The sequence below is a fragment of the Cataglyphis hispanica genome, chromosome 1 (genome assembly GCF_021464435.1).
Source record: "Cataglyphis hispanica isolate Lineage 1 chromosome 1, ULB_Chis1_1.0, whole genome shotgun sequence".
NCBI lineage: Eukaryota > Metazoa > Arthropoda > Insecta > Hymenoptera > Formicidae > Cataglyphis > Cataglyphis hispanica.
In genome coordinates this window covers 14,242,802-14,268,870 of record NC_065954.1, presented here as the reverse complement: position 1 = coordinate 14,268,870, position 26,069 = coordinate 14,242,802, and the positions used below count along the sequence as shown (strand labels likewise).

General features: G+C 38.5%; 2 protein-coding genes across 3 annotated transcripts; one reads left to right on the top strand and one right to left on the bottom strand.

Moving 5' to 3' along the window:
• Positions 1-89: 89 nt before the first annotated feature.
• LOC126853931 (mitoguardin) lies at positions 90-25,947 on the top strand. Its single transcript, XM_050600139.1, has 9 exons — positions 90-309; positions 507-657; positions 783-926; positions 23,205-23,392; positions 23,833-23,967; positions 24,198-24,310; positions 24,393-24,561; positions 24,660-24,893; positions 24,963-25,947. The coding sequence occupies exons 1-9, from the start codon at positions 211-213 to the stop codon at positions 25,278-25,280; spliced, it is 1,551 nt and encodes a 516-aa protein (XP_050456096.1). The 5' UTR covers positions 90-210; the 3' UTR covers positions 25,281-25,947.
• On the bottom strand, positions 1,353-20,262 carry LOC126853946 (protein unzipped-like). Of its 2 annotated transcripts, none has more exons than XM_050600184.1 (5): positions 19,991-20,262; positions 6,101-6,317; positions 5,520-5,893; positions 4,973-5,310; positions 1,353-4,019 (listed from the first exon to the last, which is right to left on the bottom strand). In XM_050600184.1, exons 2-5 carry the CDS (start codon positions 6,315-6,317, stop codon positions 3,485-3,487), a joined length of 1,464 nt encoding a protein of 487 aa, XP_050456141.1. In that variant the 5' UTR covers positions 19,991-20,262; the 3' UTR covers positions 1,353-3,484. The 2 variants fall into 2 exon arrangements, with proteins under 2 accessions (XP_050456141.1, XP_050456132.1); XM_050600175.1 differs by lacking the exon at positions 19,991-20,262 and adding an exon at positions 6,543-7,010.
• Positions 25,948-26,069: the final 122 nt, after the last annotated feature.

The window sequence follows — 26,069 nt, the reverse complement described above, 5'->3', positions numbered from 1 at the left end:
TATTATTATTATATGTAACTCGAAAAAGAAAATTTTCTAATTTATTTTATCGAAGTTCATGCATTCATATTTATTGTAATATTCTGCAGATGGCAGCTTTCGCGCGAAAGAGCTTTCACAAGCTGCTTTTCTCGCTCTTTGAGTCCGCGATCATCGGTTTATCAACGCGCGCGTAGATTTTGGTTTAATATTGTTTATAATAGAAAGTGAATGACAATGTCTCTTTTTAACGTGCGACAATTCTTCAGTACATTATATCAACGTTACATGTTCTCATTACCGACGATACACTTTTCTCGTACGCAAAAGGTAAGAATGAATTACTCTTCGAGGTTATAGCAAATACCATAATTATTTGTACTTGTTACATAATAATATAAAAAAAAGAGTTGCATAGTTGCATGTAACAATCGCGTAACAAATGTTATTATTATCGAATCTATTTCACGTAAAAGTATAAATCTTAATTGTGTATTAATTATTTTTATAAATTAATTGTGTTTTAGATTTTTATCATCTGCTTTGCTAGTGGTTCAATACTATTGGGAGGATTGGCACAGTTTTTGAAAAGACGACGAAGACATCCTCTTCCACCTTCCAGGAGACTTTTCAGAGATTATAAAACAAGATTAGCAAGCGCTAAGAACTCTAATTTTGGTAATATTTTCGTAATATCACGTAAATATTGTTACACAAATTATAAAATTAAACATAATTTGAATGAATATTTTTATATTATTAATGATTATATAAAGAAAATATTATTTATATTGAACATATAGATGTACTGTCGCAAGCATCTTGGGCAAGAAGAAGCGAAGCCAGTACTAGAAGTCATATCAGTGATCGTGCATCGCTTATTTCTTCTGTACCAGGAGGTCCAGACGATGATGTAAGACTTACTCCGCAGCAATATGGCGTTCTTGGTGAGTCTCTCTTTTTCTTTGAAATTTATAATTAATATAATTTAAATAAACATGTTTCTCTCTCTTTCTTTTACATAAGAAAAATATTCAGCATCTAATTTTAATATCAAGTCTTGTTTTGTAAAGTTATTTGATTTTTATCTATAATTTTGCATTTTTTTAAAATTTAAATTGTAGATTTAGCAAATGCAAAATTACTTCTGCAACATAAAAATTTTTTAAAATTTAAGCAGTCTTGTAGAAAGTTTGCCAAAACATTGTAAAATGATAGATAATGGATATTTTTATCTTTTGATATTAAAGGAGATACATCTTTCTTATAATTAATTTTTATAAGAAAATATGTATTTAATTTTTTATATTTTTGTATCAAACAATTTGTTTACTTGGTTAAAACTGACAGCATTGCTGTCAATAGAGTAAGCATTTTTATATGTACATAGTATTTATATTTACATGATAATGTACAATACAGCAGCATATTCACAAATAATACATCTGCATCAAATATAGATATTTTTAGAATAATTCTTAGCTTTGCCGAAGTCGATAGCTAGTTTCTTTTAGGACAGTTACGTCTCTGCTTATCGGCATATAGAATGAATTGTCAAGAAGCAATAGATTTACGATCTCATCGTATAAACTCGTACAATTTCCTTCTTTGAATTTACGTTGCTTTGCACACTGCTTCGTACTTACGTCATGTTCATTGTGGAACATTGAAAAAATATCATCATTCGCGTATGGGAATACTACAAATTATATTTGAATTTTTCTATCATCGCTTTTATTCTTTTTTTCGCAAACCTTTTTTCATCTCTCAACAAATTATTGCTTGTTCTCATAATTAACGAATTGTTCAACAGAGAGTGCTTTCTTTTCTCCTTTTTTTGTTTTGTGTCTACATAAAGTTTTTATTGAATATCACAATAAATGTGGTTGATTGGGCGCTTGGACGTCGATAAACGTCGTTTTAAACACGGAGACGAAGCACCCGCTTTAATCCGAAATAAGTGTATCGCGTTAATCCTATGTCGGTTAATAGTAAAATATATATAAGAATTGTACTTGTAACGCTCTCTTTATAGAGAAAATATCTATAAATCATGTTATATAAATAAGCTCAACACTACACAATTACAACTATCAAGGATCATATAGAAATACATATTATGTACATATAGAAACTTCTTCGATAAAAATGCTGACAACGCAATCGCGTATAAAAAATGATACGTCTTGTCTCCTAATCTTTCGAGTAAACAAAAAATCTTTCCAAACACCAAACTCAATAATTTTATAGTTCGCACACGTATCAAAATATTCTATCTTCTTATTAATAAATTATTAAGAAATACATATACATGCATATATATGTATATCTTAACAATTTCAATTGTTATATATACCAGTGGGTCCTCATCTTTCTGCTTACAATCTTTCTCAACATATTCTAGGATATTTGCAGATATCCTATTACTTTATAGAGTGTAAGAGATGGGTACATACGAATCGTTCATATTCCTGCTCTTTTAAAGCCAAAAGAAAATAATTATTATTGTGTTATTGCATATTAAATAATGCGCGCGATCATTGTTTCACTGTAATATAGCGAGAATTTGATCGAATTAGTACTGCGAGAACTAGTGTACCCATGCATTTTTTACACTCCTTATACGTTTCTCTCTTACTTGCTATCCTTATAAATTTTACAATCGTCTAAAATTATATCGGCAATCTCTCAAAAATATATCATAGCTGAATCAACTCGCGTATCTTGCTTTTTTTTTCTTCTGTTGTGCTTTAACTTCTACTTCACCTTCTGACGGTATATTACGCCACTACTTATCCATATTGTTCACGGCGATTGTATAGCTCTTTTTTTTCTTTCTCTCCTGAGACATAATAATCCTTAAAGAATGTGCCGTCATCTTTTGAAGCGATTAGGATCTCCTAAAGGATCTATAGAATACATTTTGCAAAGGCATAGGATATAATACAGTATGGTTGGAAAGTCACGACTCACAGCGGGATTAGAAAAAGACGGAATGTCACAATGTGTCACAACGATCAGCTGTTCAACAGCATAACGGATAAACGTTTCGCAGCCAAGTTAATCCAAACCTCGTATCGATAATCGATTTCGTTCTTGTACTTGACTCATTATCGAGACTAGCTCATCCCTCAATCGCGAAGATACATCTTTCTTATTGCGCTCTCCTAAGATGCGTGTATAATAATATAGAGATATTTGTGTATTATATATATTATATATCGAGTTTCTTTTTAAAGGCAAGCATATCAGCATCGCGGTGCCGACGTGATTTAGCGAGTGCGTGTTCAAATAAGGGGGAATCATACACGCTATAATCGCTATTATACGAAATTACAGCATTACTCTGATTCGCGTATATTTTTTTTTCTATTTTCTCTTTTTTAAATATTTTTTAATATTTTTTGTTTCTTTCGGTACGTCTACTGAGTTATATATTACTATTGCAGAAGGGGAGGGGAGAGGATTAGGAAATTAAAGGAGGTGGCCCGTAGTGATCGGATCTTCACGTAATTCTATGAAGGATCAACAGCAGCAGCGACGAAGCAATGAGCGTCAACAAGCTCGGTTTTGCGCACGCGACGTTGGAGTAATCTCCCTTGTTCTTGAGGGATAACGGGCCGCCGTCGTCGTTTTGCATGCTCGTCGATATGTCTATTTTCTTCGGCGGTACGATCAGATTCTCGTCATGGTCTACCGTATCCGCCGCGTTGCTCGCTTGCCGAGGTCGGTGCGTCGTCTCCTGCGGCGGCTGCATCGTCGTTGTCGCCGCGATCGTCGTGGTCGGCGTTTCGGTCGTGGTAGGAGGTGATACAGTGGTCGGCACCACGCTGTAATTGCTCAGAAAGTAGATGGGTCCAAATTCCGGCACGATGTCGAGCAGGGTCTCCTCCTGTCGAGTGCCGCTGATCACGCGCGACAACGTCGCGCTATCCTCGTAGTGCGAGATCAAGGTTGCGCTGTACGGCACTTCCGTATCCGTGTAATTGGCCTTCAGTGTCACGTTCACACCCGTGCCGGGTTCCAGGAAGACTTGCACGCTGTAACAGACGCGTCAGATTCTTTCTTCGGATTCGATCTAATTTGTCGGATGAATAAATAATTTTATTTCATGAAAAACCCGTCAATTAATGAAAGTTAGAATAGAATTCTCAGAGTTGATAGATACATGTTCATAAAATTAGTCATTCAATTGTAAGATACATACGTTATGTGTTTCAAATTGTTGTATTTTTCTGTTTCTATGGAACAATTCAATTTTTAAATATTAGCACCGTTATATCTGGCCTAAAAACTTATGTTCTCTTTCCAAGTATAAGATTCGACGCAGATATATCGTTAGTTTATCGCATAACGTTGCAACTGGAGCGCGGATCTGATGCGCGGACATCGTAATTGCGTTGCGTTGAAGCGTCACTTAAGCCGCGGAGTATTCTAGGGCACATCGAGCTGGAAGGGTGGCACGAAGTCGCAAAATGCACTTTAGTCTCATGTCCGCCGCGTGAGAGCTTCAATGATGTACAGGAAGTGACAAAGTGCCTCGAGGGACCGTCTACAGGGGAGAGAGAAACGGCTACGCGAAATAAGCCCGCGCTCTAATTATATCTAATTATAGAGATGAGATTTTACGGATACCGTCGTAAAAACCGTACGTTCGCGTTTTTTTTACCGCCTGAGTGTCACGTAACGTTGCTCTGTACCATAAATCCTCGGGATTATTTTCTTCAATCTACTATTTAAACGCGCGATGTCAAGGATTATTCCACGCTTCTTTATTGTAAGCGAAGCTCAATGACGAGGATAGAGAGAATAAAATTTATTAAAAGTCAAAGGTTAAATAGACACTTAATCGCTTCGATATTGATCTCTCCATATTTCTTTATGTTTTCTTATCAAAATAAATTGTTTTATTTTTAAACATCCGTAAAAGAATTTCAATTGCGCCTATGAGAGAAAGAGAGAAAGATCAATAGCTGAAGAGATTGATACTCACTTGTAAGCCTCCGTGCGATTCTCCTCGTCGCGCATGCCCCACGTTATGTTCGGCAAGGACGTGCCGTTAGCCAGCGTGATCGTGGTGATAAGGCCGTTAAGGATTGCGTGCCTACGACCCCAGTAGATCGAGTACTTGTACGTATATGTGCAAGCTTCCGCTAAGGACGCCGGTTCCTCTCCATGATTGGTGATCGTCACGTTACTGAGTATGCGTGATATGCGTGGTTTAACATCGCGTCTCTTAGGCCAGTTGAGCTTAACGGAACTCAGCTCGTAACGGATCGGCTCAGTCTCCACCAAATGGTCGCCAGATTTTGCGGATTCCTCCTTGCCGTCCTGTAAAGGAGAATCAAATATTAGATAGTCTCGATTCCTGATGCCCAAGTTGATTATTTCGATGCCTCGCCATTAAAATGACGGCTTATTCGCCCTCAGCATCTCTGCCAAGGCCTCTTCGACACATTTTCATCGATCCTTAATATTATCGAGATCTTATTATTAAAGTATTTCGTGTGGTAGCTTTCGCGATTTAGCAAAGAACTCACCTCGTTCACGTAGATAATGTTGCCAAAGTTCTCGGAGCTGAGCGTGCCGATGTAATGAGTGTATCGCGGCTCCTTTTTGTCCTTGGGAACCATATGTCGGGCGACCAGCATCTTGTTGTCAACGTACACCGCGCCTACGTGAGACTGCAAATACTTATCCAGGCGAATCCACGCGATACGCGCGGCTCCATCGATGTTTTCCAACAGTTCGTACTTGTCATATGACTGCACGCTACCGTACATCGTCACCGTGCAAACCCTTTCCTTATCCTTCTGCGTGCCAGCTACCCAGATGCTGTTGTGCATCGCGCGACACACGTAAAGCGGCCTTCTTCTCACCTCCGATTTTTCCGCTTGATTGGCATAATTTTCATCTGTATGTGACAATATATTATTTCTTCCCGAATATCTAGCATTTCTGATTTCGACTCCGATATTAATGTGACGTAAGACTAATTGGTATTATCTCGGATGATCTAATTCTACAAATATAAATATAACATTCTCGTCTCGACACAATAATAGCAATGTTGCAGAGCTGAAGATACACGCAACGACGCATTGTGATAAAAATGTCGCACCTTCGCCATCTGCTATATTCTCGAAGCCACCAATGACTATCTCCTTGAATTCATTCGGGTTGTAATGCTGTATCGGCAGCCACTTGAGCGTGGTTGAGGTAAGCAATTGATACTTCGATAGTATGTGGACGCTATTGTCCGCGGTACTCGTCGACAGCAATGCTATGATGCAGCAGAGCAATCCCAGGGCGAAGTGACAGTTCCTTTGCCGGAACATCTGCAATATGTGAATGTTAATTTTTAATTGACCGAGTCAGGAACATAGAGTAAAATTCTTTTATTATGCAGCGATGCTCGCTCTTTAGTCCTCTTGTAGTCTGAATTAAGGCGATGAGTAAGACAATATTGAAAAAATAGGTCGTCTTTATTTTAATATTATCGATTTAATTTCTGAACTGGAAATTTTCTTGACAATATTCTAAAAACGTTGTTTAATACTTACTCGCATCACTTCGGAGAAGGATTTTGATATAGGATCGTGAAGAGTTAAATATTGCTTTCTATCTCTCTCATATTTTTTCTCTGGTTTCCTCTACTCTTCTGCCAGATGACCGCCGACATGACCGAACTATGCAAAAAATGCGCGCGATTTTCCGGTGATATTACATGCAACAGGGCGTCCCCCTATCTGATTGCACATTACGATCGCGTTGGTAAAAAATTAAAAAAAATACAGCCACACAGAAACGCGAGCACAGTTTTGTAATGTAACGTAACGCAACGAGAGGAACTCCCTGAGCCGCCGCCCCTCGGGCTTTGTGATTACGTTTCCGCTTACTATGCCGAGCGTGTCTTTAACGCCGGGAACCCTCTCGCTCTCATTCTTTCCACGAGTATAACTGGATCCCGGCTCGGTTTTGCTCTTGGTTTCGTGTTTTCGCTTCGTTTAGTTCGGCGAGAAACGAGAGAAAAAAAACTACGCGAGTTTTAACGTACGTTTTAACGAAAAAGAGCCTATTTCTTAAAGTCCTTTCCTTCCTGAGAACGATTTCAATAACATATTTTTAAGGAAAAAAAAAAAAAAAAATCGTAATTCATTTAACGTCGCCTATTTTTCGCGACAATCCTAAACGAATGGAAAAGCGAGCTGAAGAAATTTGAAATTAATTTCGGTTAATATTTTTATTAAAAATGATTATTTTTAAGTAATGACGACAAAAGATCTCGGCGAAAATTTTCCGAATCCAAAATCGTTCGATTTGATGCCGCAAACGGTGATAAGTCAAGAGTAGCGTTAAAATGCATCGACGCGACTGCTGCGTAAATAAGGACACTACGTGTTGCGTAAGTGCTTGGACGCGTAATAATCGGCCAAGTTCCCTGATCGAGAGACGCAGTTTCTCGTCTCGCACGCGTTTTTATGGCGGCATCTTTTGTTCCGAGAGCTCATATCCCCGAATCCGACTAACAATAATAAGCTTTCAACTAAGTATATCGACTTCGGATAATCGTAAACGATTCCGTGTCGTATCCGTTTACACGATAATACAGTTACTTTACATCGCTCTCGATTTTTTGCATCGTACTCTAAGCGTGGAAGAACTCTTCTTCGGGAAAGATTCCGAAAGATTCTGCTGTTATGAGCGATGAATGATATTACGAAAGTTTAGATAAAATTCATAAATATCTCATTCAAAATGTGAGTTTATCAAATTTAAATATTTTTGTTAGAAAATAACATGAAAAAAATTAGACATGTAAGACGAAGATGAAGGAACGCGATTCCGCATAAAAGCGGAATCGGAACAAAAAAGGAACATTTTTATTTTGTTGTCATTTTCATTAAACGATCTTTCGCAAAATTGGAGGAAATAAACCGGTTTTTTTACATTGAATTCTAAATTTGGAAATGCAAAGTCCGAAATCTCTCAAGGTCGATTTGTTTCGTTTCGCGCCTTTGCGAATTAATCGATAACATACGAAATAGCATAAGGAAAAGATTATAAGAGAAAGTATAATATATCGATTTTCTCTCTCGGCAGAAAAGAATTTCGCGGAGTGGAAACGTGCGTGACCTGCCGTAATATCGTTCTGCGATACCGTAGCATGCACTGCGCATGATATTGTAATGGATAGAGGATTAATGACGATTTATCGGGGAGAACTGCGACGACATGGGGATAGTAATTGAAATGTCGTCCCCGATGTTAATTAATGGTGGTATCACAAGCGATAACGGACGAGAAAAAAAACATTAAGGTCGATGCGGAGAGAGTTAGCGCATAAGAAATTCGAGGATATTGCTCGATTTAAATAATGGCAAATGCCAAAAAAAAATTCGATTATATAATTATGACGTAATCCATGTTAATAACATATTTACGAAAATCGTGAAAAGCGTCGCAGTTCGGATTTATCGCTTTCTATTGGAAAAAACATGATATCGGAATAATTGAAAAAATGTTGAGTAAATATTCAGAAAATACAGAGTAGGATGCGAATGAATTTTCCCTTTCTGCACTAAAAATTTTCTCAAAATTTAAACACATTTTTGTCTGAATTTTCGGATACCTAAAAGGATCAATTTCGTTATCTTTAAGAGATTCCATTCGAAGAGATTTAATTTTTATTTATTCTTTACATAGTTAAATAATTTATTTATCTCTAATGATCAAACATGCTGCGTATATATTACGTGTAAATCATATTCAGTTATCCGCGCAATTAATTCTCGGTCGTATCGATATTCAAGATTGATAAGACATATATCATGTGACTTATATATGCACGGTATGTTTTATTTATCGATATTCCATCTCGCGCACACCAGTCACATCAAACGTTCTCCACACTGACATAAACGTTCTTCCGCTCCACATTGTTCACGGTATCGCGGAAGTTGCCATTGTCGGCTGCATTATTGTCGCGACGCCATCGCTACAATTGTCAGAAAGATTCGACGCGGCTGATAATCTTTTCGCGTATTTTTTTTTTAATCTCACACTTGCTCCTCTTTTACGTAACATTTGCACGCATCGTCGTAATCCTCGATTAAATAATCGCGCGTTATGTGTCCGTGTTTATATAAAATGGATTAAAAAGACAAATTTATACACGAGTATGACCTGATGAAAATTTTAAGAATTTTATCGAAGGAATTTTATCGAATGATTTTATTCTGCTTAGAAATTCGAGGACATTGCTCGATTTAAATAATGGCAAATGCCAAAAAAAATTCGATTATATAATTATGACGTAATCCATGTTAATAACATGTTTACGAAAATCGTGAAAAGCGTCGCGGTTCGGATTTATCGCTTTCTATTGGAAAAAAACATGATATCGGAATAATTGAAAAAATGTTGAGTAAATATTCAGAAAATACAGAGTAGGATGCGAATGAATTTTCCCTTTCTGCACTAAAAATTTTCTCAAAATTTAAACACATTTTTGTCTGAATTTTCGGATCGGGATCTGAAAGAAATTTCAGACAATCATCTGTCTAATCATCAGAGTCATTTTTCTGAAAGTTCAGAAGAATGTATCTAAAAATTGAAGTGTCTGAAAACTCAGACAATAGGATATCTGCAAAAAACCTGCAGATACTTCGTCTGAAGTTTCAATCAATTTTTTTTACAATTGGCGTTTTCATCATCGCTCCTTGAATACGTTCTAATCCACATAGATGTAATTTCGTTACACATAGGCAGCATAAGAAATCCCGTTAGCCATCAATTCCATTGATGTTGTATCCGCGTAATTCTTCGCGAACACTGACGCGTCACCTATTTTTTTTTCTCGCTCCGTGATCTCCGTTCTCACGAGGAGTTTGTCTTCCTGCGGATGAGCGATAAAAACGTCTCATCGGATAAAGCGAGAGGTGTAAAGCTAATGACGCGGATATTGTCTTGTATCTCGCGAAAGAACTTACTCGCGGTTTTATTATCGTTTAACTTAAATCTGGCAGAGGTTTATCTTTCGAGCGACTTTCTTCGAATCCTGTCGTCGCACGCAAACGAGATACAAGTTACGACGACGCGACATTGACTTTGTAACTCGTGTAATGTGACGAGCGTGTATGCGGATTTATTATCGCTTAACTTGGAGTGGTGCGACTATGTCATAAAGCACTTCTCTGTCCTCTCTCTCTCTACTCGCGATGGCTTGTCAGTAAATTAACTGCAGTGTAACTTCTAACCGGTTTAAGGCGGCGCCGAGGTATCGTAAACACGTGTCGGAAGTCGGGGGGCTCTCTCCTTCGTCTTCCCTTTCGCGCGGTCGCGACGAGTCACTTCGCCAAGTCGTGTCGTCGTAAATTTTTATTACGCGTTTCGCCGGAAAGCAAAAATCGCATAGAGACGTTAATTCAGGTCGCTAATTCGGCGCACGCCGTTAAAAAGCCGCGAAATTGCGAGGTGAGGCCCCGCGGTTTCGCTTGCATCAGCATGTAACGCGATTCTCTCCCCACGAAGAACAGATATACGCGGCGTGTGTAATTGTATATTCTTTCGCAGCATATATCCGCGAGTGTATCTTGCGACAGCGGAAATATAATAATTTCGCGCGCAACAAGATACTGGAGAAAAATTTTTTGATTCATTTAAATAAAATAATTCTAAAGAAAATCGATATTAATTCAAATATTTCGTAAAACAATAATGAATCTCGTTCGCTGAATTGTAAAATCTCTTTTACATCCAGATTGTCTCATCGCAACTTTGTACGAAAATAAAATTTTAAAATTATCCCTAGAGTCTTCGACGAAGCTTGAGCAATCGCGTAGCAAATTGCTCATTTCCAATCTTTAATCGATCTATTTTCTCAGAATATATTGCACATCCCGAACATCGCAGTTACGATCGAGGAATCGCGACGAAGGTCGAAAACAAGAATATACGCACGTATCCTCGATGCGAAGATCTCGTTTCCACGCTCGGCGAATATATATGCGAGGAACAATCTCTCGCAGCGCTATGCGAGATATTTACATTGCACATACAGACATGCTTCTTTTCTTGCCGGTGATAAAAATCGTTGAACGTGGGCGTTAAGCCGTAATTCATGGATCTACTTTGCACACGCTCTTGCAGCACTCTTGCAACCTTGCCGCGTGCATCGAAATGATGTAATTCAAAAGAGCCAGAATCAGATTGGATCAAGACGTTCCTTTTCAGATCATATATTTATAGCCGTTTCATTTTAGATTACGTTAGATTAATCGTATGAATGATCTTCAACGATTCATATCTTTTTTTATCTTTTTTTTAGAAAGAAGCATTTGTCGAGACTCGATTAATAAATTGTAAAGAAGATTGCCCTCTGTGAATGAACGAAAATAACGAGTTGAGCGACGATGGCTCGTGTGCGAATCGAGAGAGGATCGATCTCACGTCGTTGCATCGCGATTCTCATTCCGTATACGTTGCCTATGATTATATAGAAGGGGAGAAGCCCTCGCGAGATTGCAATCGTAAAAATTGATATTCAACGCGCGATATAGGCCAGCTTGATGGAGGGAAAGAGAGAGATTACGGCCAGTGCGTTTATCGAGACGTCAAGCGTATCGCAGTCGGCAGAAGAAAACTTACAGGATATCTCCGTTAAAGTAGGAAGATGTCCTTCATACGTAATGCGAAAGACCATTTGCGTTACATTTCGCGCGTTACATTTGATGCGCTGGTGACCTACTGGCCTTAACTGCGGCGCAGACAACTTTTATATGTGACCCTGACAAACGTTTGCTTACTTAATTGGGACCAATGTGTGTTGGGCCACATACTTCGGCAAGTTTGTCGCGATGGCCCAAAAAATCCGGACTTTAAGAGAGACCTTAATCTTCCCACAAAAGAATATTTTATCGTTTAGCCGGCGCCGTATTGCTTATTACATTAATTTTTTTATTTATAACTCGTGGAAAAAGTCAAAAATTTTGATTTCTAATTCTTCTTCCCGGCTGCAAGTACGAATGAGAAGACAGTAAAATTGGAAAAAAAAAATTTCGATAAGATAATTATTTATTAAAACGTTTCAGCTTGCAATACACAAAAATGAATGTTACTAGGTTGATCTTTGTCGTGCTTTCTGGAGTAATAATAGGTTTTCCGGATCAATTTTGCGCGATCAATTACGCATAACGTGAGGTCAACTGTTGACGAGAGAAAAGAGGAGGGAAGCAGTGACCCCGATTTCCTATCGATTATTCGCGAATCCAGGAATAGAGGTAACTCGGCGGCAAACAATAACCAAGTCTCAATCATTTAAATTTATCGGAGCTTTTTACAATTCCATATCGACTTTGGAGATAATACACGGTCGCCTCTCGCGCATATTAACTTATCCACTGGTGAAATGTGCAGCAATGGTAGTTAGAGACTATTTCCGACGAAATTAGATAATTGACTTTCACGATAAATTACAGCGGCACGCTAATATCGCCGGTATAATTTAAGAGAAAGTGCATACATTCTCTCAAATGGACCCAAATGCCCATAGTAATTTCCTCTCGGAAGCTCGCGTGCGATGCTTTCGCGATTATTCCGGCACCGATCCCAAAATTCTACGCGAAATTCTTTCCATCTTTCATTATGCACTGAAAAAATACGGGCAGAAACTGATCGAAAGCATCTAATAAATAAAAGGGGATCTTTTTTTCGGAGAGGAAAATCATTTGTTTGAAAGAAAGATATAATTAGGCTGCGAAAGATAATTTGACAAATGTCGACAGATCTTAACAGGATTTTCCGCAGGATGCAGGAGAATTGCGTGGAAATGCGATCACGCGCGTGTCCTCGCATCGAGGACAATGCAGCCTAACTGCGGGGCACGTCTCGTACAGGGGACAGAGGGAGAGGCAGATAGGACATGTCCTTGCCTCGCGGAATACGAAATGAAGGAAATATCGATTTTCGCCACATGCGCTATCAGCGGACAGCGTTACCATGATAACACCCCCGCTACCGCTGCAACAGACCTACTGCAATCGGTCGAGAGGGTCGGGAAGTCTCCTTTGCGATCCCGTCGCTCTCGGCACGTGCGAGACTTGCAAAATGTGGGCGAAGAGAAAAAGAAAAAGAGAGAGAGAGAGAGAGAGAGAGAAGAAAGAAATCCTGTACTCCCCCTTGATAACGACAACAACAACAACAACAACAACAAAGAAATAAATTGACGACTTGTGAAGCCGAGACGCCGCAAAGTAAAGAGATTCATTGTCGTCGGTATACACTTTTCTTTCACAAAAAGAAGTCGCTCGCGAGCGCGTCCACAAAGGAACAAAAGCTCTTCTTCTCTCCCCCTCCGCTCTAGTTGACTCGGTTTCAAGTGTGGCGTGTGTAATGAAAAGCGGCGTGAAAAAGAGGCGGGAACGCGGAAGGAAAGCTCTCTCTCGGATGCTGCGTCCGACATTGCATCACCGTGATTTGAGATGGGCCCTCTCTAGCATTTACTTTCACCGAATAATTCGAAAGAGGGGAAAAAAAACACGAGTATTCCTCTCGGTTTTCACGCTTGGTTCCTACTTCTTGTACCAAGTATTTCACTTGGATACACGCATTCGAAATATGTCTTGCTTTCGATAATAGAGAGAAATATATAAGAAACTAATTATTAGGTTGAACGGTATAAACATTATCTCGTTAGCGCAATCTTTTTCATTGAGCTTTCTCTTTGAAATTAATTAAGGTTATTTACTATATTTTTCTCTTCTTTTTATAATATTAATGCTTTAACATGAATATTTACTTGAAATATCTAATAATCTACGACACAAAAAAATATTATGATACTTTAAAATTATAATTAAATAAACAAATTAATGCGTTCATTGATCGATATATTTTTTTTTAAAGAAGCAAATTAGTTTTTGTTTGCGCACGTTCCCGTACTAACAACAGTAACAATGACATTTCGAGCGACCAAGAGTTATATATGAAATACGAGCCGTTCAGATTCCGGTTACCTTCGAGACAAAACGTGTGTGGACGTCTCAGCTTCGGCTCTTATCGCCTTACGTCATGTTGCCCCGCGGATGTTTACTTCTCCCTAGCCGGCTGGATCCGTGTTGACCGTGCACTTCAAATCTCGCGAGAGGAAATCGACCGCAACCGTTGTCCATAAATTCACAAAACCGTACTTTCTAACATACGCTGCGACCGATGAAAAAAGATCTCGCGAAACGTAAAAGCTTAATTGACCGTGGAGAACCCTCTCTCGGAAATCAAATCTCACCTTCTTTCTCTTTCTCGAGAGAAAAAGAAAAAGAGAGAGAGAGAGAGAGAGAGAACTGGCCGATCTTTTCGAATTAAAACGCTTGATGAATTTTCTCACCAGTTTCCACGCTCGAAGGCCATCGCACGCGCTCGACCGAACGGTAAATCGATAACGTTTTGCATTGACCTCGAGAACGACGAGGTATCTCTCATTTTCCTTCACCGACCAGTATTGTAGAGCAACGGTCCCCGGAGAGGATCTCGGAGTTAATTAACTCGGGCTACGGTGAACGCGCACAAAGAGTACGAGACGATCCTCTCTTCTTCTCCCTCGATTAAGACAAAGCCAAGGAAGATCCGCAGACTCGTCGCTCGCGAGTTAGAGAGGGTTAAACGCTAATAGTCGGTATATCGATAAATACGTCAGATGAGTTGACGCGCAAAAGGTGCCATTACCCCGGGCTTCGCTCCTTCGATATCGTAAGACGAGGGCGGAAGAAAACGTCGTCGCGCAATTTGTCACTGTCAAGGGCACCTATGCAACCGGAGACCGTCTCTACATCGCCATTGTTAAAGTCATTTCCGTCGCTCGATTGCCCCAGGCGATATCGTGCGGCATCGGGAATTTAACCGCGATTCTCTGCGTCTGACAGTTTCTCTCTTTCTCTCTCTCTCTCTCTCTCTCTCTCTCTTTGTGATCGTCGCGATATTACAACGATTGTTCCATTGTCGCAGAACATAATTTTCTCTCCGTTCTCTCGTTGCTTCTCCTATCCATTCTCACCGGATGGATGAAGTCTAGTTACGGAAGATAAGACAAACAGTGCACGCGAAACACGGCTGTCTCTGGAGTTTCATCAGGACAAATAAATTCGAGACGAAAACCAATCAGCTGATCTTGAGCAAGTAAGTCTTCTTTGACGAGTCTCTGATATAGTTTCCTTTTGGTGAGAATTTAATTACTCGATCCCACAACTCTCTTACGCGAATGTATCACGAACAAGAAATCGATGATCTCGTGTTTATCCAGTCCGTAATAATTTCCCGATCGCGAAAAACTAAGATCGCGGCCGATCATCTATAAAAAGAATCCATTATTACTGTTTTCCGCAACCGTTACTCGGCTCGGAATAAATACTAATGAAAGAAGATAATGAGCCGCTCCCCTTCCTTTCCTGAACTCAAAAAAGAACAATCACGAGTATCACTCTGGGCTTATTCATCGAGTCGAGATTTACCGAGAGGAGCTTCTCTCATGGTTGATGACGTGGGCTCTCGTAATTCAGTATGACCTCCATCGGTTTACTTTATAACTAAGCCAATATCCTGGCAAGGAAAAAAGAGTAGTACACGTACGATTTTAGGCTTTGCTTCCACGCGATCGCGATAGATCTCTATAAATTGATATTTATTATGTTCTATACTATATAAGTATATCCCTCTTTTCTGAATATACAAAATATATATACATGAGAATGTAAATTTTATTATATGTAGAAATATGAGATCATAGAAAATTTGTCATTTATACAAATATTTTATATATATATATATATATAATTTTTTTTATAAAATTTTATATGTAAACAACGGGAATAAATAATGTCATATAAAGAGACATATTTATAGAACAATAACAGAATAATACATAAAATAACAAAGCTTAATTGAGGAATAAAATGTCCTAAAAATAATCATGAATTACGCGCGATGTGATTGATTTTCATCTCGAAAATTATCGAACGTGATGTTTATTTTTATCTGACGTAACTCTTAGAGTCAGCTGTGTTTAGTGTCGCTGGAGTATACACAAGCTGTTCGCGAACTGTCTCGTTCCAAGGATACGGGGAATATTAATATTCTCCTAGTGAAGGCATCTAGATTACCCAGCGGCGTTGAATGGAAAAAAAAAATGCGAACAAATTCTGAGTCCTTCGTACTTGGTCGCGTCGTTGAAGAAAAGGAACACAATCTGAGACGAGAGATGAAGAGAGGGAAGAAAGACAGAAAGAGTGTGCGTGTGTGTGTGCGAGACGCGCGATGTGAACCAGATTATGAAAATCAGAACGAGCGGTCGTCGGTGTAGGTTAAAGGCTCGTTGCGACGCGGCCGGGACGTGTAATAATGTCACTTTTATTAGCCTCATCAGGGTCGGGAGATGCTCCAACCCACGGGGGCGGGCTTCGTCGCTATTACCTAATATCCAACGTGATCGCGTATCTCATTACGCTGACAATTTGCATCCATCGACGCGTCGTTGGACGAGAAAGTTTTTTGCGCGCTCCCCGTAAGAGACGGCATTTGTGTGTGTGTGTGTGTGTGTACATGTTGAAATCTCTTCCGTGACTCTTCATTTTTCACCATAACTATATTTAGACTTCACTCTATAACGTGATGCGAAATATTCCGTATAGATATACGGATAATTTCAATAATACATAAAAGAAGCTAAGACAACAACTGTCGAGTGAAAATTATCATAAATATTAAGATTCAACGATATAAAAAAAATGCTAAAAGTAAGAATTAATGATGCTAAGAATTGTTAGAAAATTCGAGGAAAGATATAAAAAAAAGAAGTCGTAAATTTTTTTCTGTGAGAGATTTTATCGTCGCTTAAGTTGCGTAAACAGCTCGATCGCGGGCACGATTGTCAAGTAATTATCATATTATGTTTGCGGGAAATTTAATATCCCTCTTGATGGGACTAGTCATTATCGATATTCATTTATACACTTAGATTTAATTAAGCCTGTGATATTAATGTAATAACATAATGTTATTATTGATGGCTCGATTGAAGATTCACAAAGCGAAAATCAAACGATGAATCGGGTCACTCGGTACGAAATTATATTTTCTACGCAAAGACTGCATTACGCGAATTCTCTACATTCATCCTGAAAATCGGGTTACACCCTACAGCTACCTACGATTAATTATACTGAAAGCGCTCGGTTGCGTAAATGCACCGTGTAATGCATCCGTCATCATTCTTCGACAAGTAGCAAAATTACATACGCAATCGTAGTAACAAAAAAAAACCAGGATAAAAAATTAAATTGTAAGATTTATTCCTAGATGATAAATAACTTTGTAGACATATCTCTATTTATTCCTAGATGATAAATAACTTTGTAGACATATCTCTACACGTTTCTTAAATGCGAAGGAAAATTATTCGCGAAACGCGTACAGCATTTTAATTAAAACCACAAAAAATCAATAATGATAAAGCAGAATAATAATACGGGAAACAAAGTGGACGTTTATTAGAAAAATAACCGGTGATTGCGTGATCTAATATGTAAAGCTAAAATCTCATAATCCGTGTACTGGATATGTCAATCGAGAGTCAGAAAGGAGACAAAATTGCAGCGGGTTCCGCGGAAAACGATTATCCAATCTACAATTATTATCTCGCGGAAATAATTTGTACGCGAAATAAAATCCAGCGTTCTTTTTGTTAGAGGCGCGAGGGCAACTCTCTATTTTCCCTTCACGATTTCGGAACACGTAATTGCGTGCGTCGAAATGTCACTTGGCCATCCATCTCATTGCCTTGGAGAACATTATTACTTAGCATCCGTTGTAGCATAAGATACCACGCGCGTCACTATTTCGCGATTAAATTGGCTTTAATGCAATAATATTAGGAATTTCGTAATCGCGCCAATTGTTGTCGCGGAAACTTCGCGATGTATACATTAATCTGTATAATTCCTGTCGCAACGATATACCTTTGGTCACGCAACGGAAAGTGACCCTCTTCCTCTTCACGCAATACCAAGCGCAAATCGAAAAAAATTAGGGGGGGCGACGGCTATCTTTAGATATTATTCCCAAGGAGTCGAATGATATGATTGCCGGGTAAAAGAAAAACGTACGGGGAAAAATTGATAAGAATAATCGGAACTTTCTGATCGCACGCGTTTCTGACGAGATCTGATTTCACTCTCGTAATCTTACGAAGCGATCAAAATGAAGCGTTATTGTATGAAAAAAAAAAGAAAAAAAAAGAAAAAAAAAAGAAAAAAAAATGAAAAAATCAACAGTAATAATCAAAGTATTTTCCATTCTTGCTTTAAATAAAATCTGACATTCTTGTCAGCTCACGTTATCAAGATTATCTCGAAGATTGAATATACCTCTTTTGACAGAACGCCCTGAATACCCTCGGGGTAACTCGATGAATCATCATCTCGCGCGGATTTCGCGAGTCGATGATAACCTGTTTCTTAATCATCAGACGTGTACGCGCGTTTACTCGAGCGTGCATTATCCGCGCGTGTACCACATAAGCGGCGTGCATAAACGAAAGAGACAAAGAGAGGGGAAAGAGAGAGAGAGAGAGAGAGAGAGAAAGAGAGGAAGAAAGAGCGACGAGGAAGTGCGCGTGTGCTAGGGGAATTTCCAAGTTCACCAGGCACCTCCATCGATCTGCCGGCTATCGCGGCTCTCGTGGTGGCGGCCGGCTATCGGCTCTTTGCTGCATTTAGTGCCACGGCGGCATTCACTTTTCCTCAAAGGTTCACGAGGCTCACCGCCTGCGAGCACACACCGCCGCCCGACCGAGCTATTGACCCCTGAACTTGACCCCCATAGAAACGCGAGCCTAAATCTCGCGACGAGGAAATTCACGTTTGAGTTCAAACTTCAGGGAGATAAATTTTCAGGCTGGAATTTTCGATAAAAATATTTTGTATACGTGCAACGAGCGCGAAGGATGGTATATAACCTTGAATTAAAAATTCAACGATCTCTCTCTCTCTCTCTCCGCGTGCGAAATCGTGACAATCTTCGTATACTCGCTTAAATTCTAAACCTCATTCTCGTGCACGGGTTTTTGTTTGTTGTGAAGTGTTGCGCAATAAACAAGGTACGCCCAGGTGTTTCCCCCCTCCCTCCTCTGCCTCCTAACAACCGCCCGAGGCTGAATATTGTTGAACTCTCGATCTCTCTCACGATAGATGCGTTCCCTCACGAACGGGAACAATAAGATTCGCCTTTTTTTCTTTTTTTTTTTTTTTGTTCGGTCGAGAATAGAAAAGCCAGGATCGATTCTATTGATCTATTCGAATAGTCGGACGAAAGAGGGATAAGATGTTGGAAAAATAAGGTTATTAAAGAGATACACCCGGAAATAACGTAATCTTTTTTTATTTACAGTTTGATATTCTCTCCTTCAAGAGAATCTTATCGCGTCGAACGTTTGAAAATACCCATCTGAAATACATCGCAGGTGCATAACGTCTCGAGAATTTATCAAATATCGATTTTCAGAATCCCACCACCCTGAAAGACTGCGAAAATGGGAGAACTAGCGCGCATCAAGAAAATGTAAAAGATTCGTGTATATTTAATAGTAGTATTTCTCTCAGAACGAAGAATATCGCGGTAATTTACAACAGAAAACTATTTCAGGCGGAAATGTAGTATTAGTCGATGCGGGAAGGATGTCGAACAGAGAAGGAAAGCGAGGAAGGGGAGGAAGGGTGAATCCTTCCGAGGATACTACGTAACGCCTCGCGTATCGAACTCTCTTGGATCTTTAAATGGCGCTCATCGTGACGAAATTGCGTTGTGTATCGAAATACGTACATCAACCAGAGATATTTGTCGCGGATTCATATATTTCTTTTTCAACGAGGAAATAAAACATATTTTCCGCAATGTATGTATGTACATATATATATTTCCACACAAAAAAAAAAAATTTCGGAATATCACCGAGATCATCACTCACCGTGATTCCGGGTCTTCGGCGTACTCCGTCAACAGCCTTTAATCCAAATAATTCGCGCGCGAGAGCGAAATCGCAGGCGGTAGCACTCGGGATTTTCTCTTATCTTATTTCGCAAAGATCATGTTATCAATGGACGATCTTATATTACTTTCGGTCGATGAATTCTCAACGACGTGTCAACGGTCGTAAACGGGCGGGAATACTTGCTGTAGGTGCGATCGACAGGTGACAAACCGACACCGTCGAACGTAGCCGAGTAACTGACTGACGACTAACGCCAGCGCGTAACAGCGAAGTTCTCCCAGCTCTCTCCCCTCGCCGTTCTCGTACTTTTCGTTTATCCTTGTTGCGCGTCCATTGGACGCTCGCTCCGTCCTCGTCGCGCTCTCATTGACCCTCCCTACCGTTCGCCTGCGCGCGCATTCGCGCATTGTAATTTCCACTTTACGATCTTTTATTCGAATCTGAAAAATGAAAGATTGCGATTGTATTTTTCTCCTGTGAAAGATTAAAATATATGCGAGACAAACCGTGAAAAATATATATGATAGGTATAACGATATGATCTTGTTAACAATAGTTCTATCTGTATTTATGGCTTGACGTTTAACGCGTTTGACGTTTATCATTTTGAATTACATGCGTCTAGTATAAATGTGGAGTTAATTCATCGGGTTTAATTTCGGGATGAAAATCAGGATTGTCGCACATGCATCTATCTCCACGTATGTGAAGATACGAGTCAATGTTCAATTTCGACACAATTGTCCCCTCGAGAATTCTTTATCCCCTTCGCACGCTTTATCGCAATCGACGATTTATTGTTCGAATTTACAAACCAATCCCAATCATAGTTTCGGCGTTAAAAATAGCTGTTCGAATGACATAAAAATAGGAGATACATTCTCGATACGGATGCATTATTTAAGGATTAAAGAAAAATGACATTTAGCGCGCAAAACGCGCGAGCTTCAAAGCAACGCGCGCGCGCAATCCGCGGACCGCGTGTCGTATCGACCCCTCACCATTGGATGACGCATCCTCCAATGACCGGCCGGCCCAGCGATTACGTCATTCTGGGGGGGTATTATTGACGCCGTGTGCAACGGCGTCGCACTGCCGCGTTTTCTCCGGGGAGGCATCCCTCCGTGTCTTACGACATCCCTTATCCAAGGGGTTGCGTAATGATCGGCCACCGGTATGCCAATCCGATAAATCGCGGTAGGTAGGTAGGTTTAATCTTTTCAAGGGAGTTGACCCGGTGCCCCGGTAAAATGCCTCATACTTCCAAAATGTTTGCAGATATGCCACACTTCCTAATTTTCTATACATATTGCTTCGGAAATTAAATTATTTTTTAAAATTATAATTTGATTTGAAATGAAGATAAATTCCTTCGGGATATATAGGGAAAGGAAGGGGGAGAAGAACGTATTATTTTCAGGGATGTAGAAGAATTTAATTTCTCGTATGAACATCTAGCACACATTGCTGTTTCTCTAGATGACATAAGAAAAAAGGTTCATTTGTAAGAATAAATTTTGCCCGCTCGTTTCTAGTTTTAACTTTTTAAGAAGTCTTGCAAAGATAATTATTTAAAAAGACGGGAATTTTTTTAACGCAGCTGCGGAACACGCATTGCCGTGTTTTGACTTTCTAGTCCTTCGCTTAATTTCAGGAATGCGATCTTCGTCTCAAGCGGCGAGCCTCGCAAACACGTTTCGCTGTTGCATATCTCGCCCTGATTTGAAATTGAAGTCGAGGACGAAATTAGCGTTGTCGCAGACAAGGAGTCACCGGTGTCGCGTCGACGACGAATCGATATCTCATCCATTTCTCTGAAGATCGGAGGCCGCGTATCGACGAGCGTATATATGTATGTCGGTTTGAACCCATTTGACCTACGACATCGCTCTTTCAATGTGAATTTTAAAGATACACATCAATGAATTAAAGGGTTTAGTATTCGTTCGAATATATTAATGTGTTTAGCTTGTGCTTTGCCTCTACCTCGCTTTTTTCTTTCAGTGGCGTTATGTAATTTTTATATGTTTGGTACACGCAACGTCCGAGATTTATATTTCATAAACTCCTCATTTCCATCTCACACGATCTTGACATTTGACATTTACTTTGGTGTATAAAACTTTTTAAATTTTTCATCTCTTCAAAGCTGAAAATAATTCAAGAAAATTGAAGAATTAATCGCAATCGAATCGATATAATATTTATCACATTGCTATTTTATTAATTAGAACATCCAAATTAAAAAGCATGAGATATAAAAATATAACTCTTTCAAGAAGATGTGTATATCTCATTTATTTATTTATTTAATTAACGTGATTCAAAATGATTAATTGTCATACAAGATTGTTATCGACTTCTCGGTTCTGAATTCGTTAAACATTGTATAATTGTCGATCGTGATAAAACGACGCAGATTGAAAATGATGATGGGCCCGCCTTCTCGAGACATTAGCCGGAGAGACTCCCTAAATGAGCACGGTATGTGCTCCACACGGACTTCCGTTGTGACAAATTGGTGAACGCTCTCTGACGACTTATAGAAGATTGAATAAAGAAAGAGAAGGGAGAAATGAAGAAAGAGAGAATGGCGTCACTGACTTGGAATTCGAATCCTGCGTCTTAAAGTGATTCCCATTATCCTTGTTTTCGCGAGCGAAACCGTGCTCTCTTTTTTTTTTCTTTCGCTTTTTCACCATTATTTGTGTATCGGTCAACCGGATCGAGATTAATCTCGCTCGAATCCGTTAATTTTCTAAAAAGAAAGTAATTGTATTTGTGGAAATTGAGGAAGAAGGATAGTGGAAAAAATATATATTCTCTTTTCTGACTAGATTTCGAACTTAAGTTTTTGCAATTAAAGAATGTATTGAAATAATTATATATTTTACTTGTATACATAATAAAATAAAATAGTATAGCTATATAATTTGATGCAGGTGTGAACTCTCTTAAGCTTTGCTATCAATAACATTGATAATTTGTTATGCGCATTTTCTACTAAGCCGAACTTAACTCTCTTTCGCTTATATTTCTGAAATATTTTAAAATTATATTTAATTAGAGAGGATATACATATACATACATATATGTATAATATAATTTTAAAATTATTTTTATTCTGTTATTACGAGTGAAAATACCGATCTTTCCTTTATTGAAATAAATTGATACTGTTCATTAATAGGACTCGAGGCGCTGGAAAAGGCGCTCTACTGCTGGGAAGACGCGCTCACCGCGTTTAGCTCGACCCTAAGCAATGACATCCTGGCTCTGCCGTCAAAAGCCGACGCGGCGTTCACGCACGACGTGCAGGAATTGCTCGACATGGGTTATCAAATTCAGAATCACGCAGAATTGCTCTTCCTCGATCAGGTAACGGCGTTATTTCGCATTAATACGCTGATGCTGAATTTCCTGAAATCGTACTGGGTGACTCAACGAAAGACTCTCCGATTCGGGTCTATCCTTCACGGACCGCGGTCATCGTGCCGATGCCGTTCCATTCCGCTGGCATTCATCATCAATTTCTGCCGGTCCAGTGAAAAAAAAGAACTGCGGGAATTAATCCAATTTAAATGACAACCGCCCCCGGGGGTAATTAGCGCAACGAGTCATTTGACCTGTCACCGCGGCAGTCGAGAATTGTCGCGGACGTTGGAATGGCATAGGAAGTGCATGACTTTCTCCGAGAGCAATTTGATTTTTTTTATTATTTTTAAATCCTAATTATATGTATATGTATAAAATTGTTAAAGTTCTGTCTTATTTCTTTCGATAATCTCCTCGTTATTTATCTCTTTTCTTTTTCGTAGCACTCTGTTTTATTTCGCAATGAAAGCGAGGAAAGTCTCAATAAAACTTCGAATGTCGGGACACGGATGTCTGGCATCAGGGATAAAGCTGATGCTGCATCGTCGCCCGAATCGTTTGAATCTGCACGCGATGGGGTAAGTTATGCAAATAAATACAATTTATTTATAATGTGCAGAGATCGACATATCGAGTAACTGTGAGATGTTATTAATTTAAATTATACATATTATAACATGTATAATTTCAAGCTATTTTATAATAAGTAAGTTTTATAATAAACTATTCTGCAAACGATCTTCTCTTAATATTATTTTAAAAGAGAATAAAATAAATTAACTCATACAATATTATAAAAATATTTTAGGTTGCGGATTTGCGCGAATTCGAAGAATTTTCAGAACTCTTTCCACATTTTGAGAAGCAAAAACTTTATCATGCAGCTCTTAAACAATACGAGGACAAAGGTATTCCTTGCAGGTAAATCATCATTAACGACTGATATAATATACATTTTTTTCATACGACTATATATATATGTAACGCTTTTATATTATTATAGGAGATTGCACACGGAACTTGTAAAATGCGGTTCAGACGTAGAATATTTAGCGAAAGTGTACTGCTTACGTCAGGCCTATACAAAATTATTTAACTCACCCGCAGCAGCAGCATTTATGGCGGATATAGGTCGCCAAGTTATTAGCGATTTAATTATATACGCAGATAGGGTAAGAGAATAAATTATTTATCTATTCGAATAAATTAGCATAAATATAAAAAAAATATTTGTGATTCAAAATTCATTAAGAAAAGAAACTTCTATTAGGAACCTAAAGACTATCTGCTGCATTACGAGCGTATGTTGGAGTTTTTGCGAGAACCGCGCAATCATAGTATTATGGAAGAAGAATTGATCGCGCGAGGTGTCAAGTGCATGAATTTCTATGATGTACTCATTGATTTTATACTCTTAGACGCATTCGAGGATGTGGAGAAACCATTACCACCCATCAGAGCTATAGTTCAAAATAGATGGGTGTCTGCCAGTTTTAGAGAAACTGTAAGTACATGAATATTAATTTTTTCTATTCTTTGATATTTTCAACATGATTATTAATTATTCTTAAAGGCGATAGGAACGGCAGTCTGGTCCGCTCTCGCAGGTAAAAGAAGGATGTTGAAATATGATCGAGGCTTTTTAGCACACTTTTATGCGATCTCCGAGCATGTCATACCAGTCCTCGCTTGGGGATTCTTAGGTTCCGAAGGCAGTCTACGTTCTACTTGTCATTACTTTAGGGATCAAGTGATCGAGTTCCTTGTAGATATATTTAATTTTTTTAAGGTGCGGTATACCACTGTTGACGATCTTGCTGCAGATATACTTAGGGAAATGAAGCTAAGGGTAGATAATATAAATCAAAGATTGTCATTAGAAGGTTGCTAGTCATATAAAACATATACAGACAATCGTTAATGCAATATACTAAATGGAATTGATATATTGCAAATTGTATATGTGAAAGTGGTATCAAAGATTCAAACCTACATTGTAAAGAAAAATGTCATAATGCCAACAACATTAACGAAATTAAATCCACGATTTGATTAAGTTTGTAGATAATATATTACTGCATTTTAATTTTCATTGCCGCACCCGTCAGTAATTACATAAAGAGTAATTACTATAATAAACAGTCTATTTCTGAAGTTATCTTGTGAAGTAATGCTGGGCAAAAACATTGTGCACTCTTGTGTTGCCATTAATTTCATTAAAAATTTCACATGTGTATATTAAATTTTATTAAGTAACTAAGTAAGTAATTGCATCAATTTCGAAATAAGTGTTAGTAGTTTCTGACATCCATTTTTACGGATTAAGAGAATAGTAATATTCAATATGGATTAATATAAATACATAAATGATATATAAATGAAAATCATATTTATAAAAAAACCTTTATTTATAATATTCAAAGAATTAGCTCATCTTGCGCACAATTAAATATATGACATTTATTTTTAAATTATAAGTAGACATTAATAAAATTATGATATAATTTTTGTAGATATTTTATAAATTATATTGTCATTTCTTGAAACTATTATATAATGTTATTTGTGTATTATGTAATGTATTATGTAATATTATTTGTATAATGCTATTTGTTATTTGTGTTAACAATGTAGCTTCACTGTTTATTTTGATGTGTTTCTTTTTTACATATTTCGGGAT

Excerpts from the sequence above, each read along its gene's own strand:
- LOC126853931 (XM_050600139.1), top strand. The coding sequence starts at position 211 with ATGACAATGTCTCTTTTTAACGTGCGACAATTCTTCAGTACATTATAT. Across the intron at positions 658-782 it reads CGCTAAGAACTCTAATTTTG|ATGTACTGTCGCAAGCATCT; the intron begins GTAATATTTTCG and ends TTGAACATATAG. Across the intron at positions 24,562-24,659 it reads TAATTATATACGCAGATAGG|GAACCTAAAGACTATCTGCT; the intron begins GTAAGAGAATAA and ends AACTTCTATTAG.
- LOC126853946 (XM_050600175.1), bottom strand. Across the intron at positions 5,894-6,100 it reads GAATATAGCAGATGGCGAAG|ATGAAAATTATGCCAATCAA; the intron begins GTGCGACATTTT and ends TGTCACATACAG. Across the intron at positions 4,020-4,972 it reads AATCGCACGGAGGCTTACAA|CGTGCAAGTCTTCCTGGAAC; the intron begins GTGAGTATCAAT and ends CGTCTGTTACAG.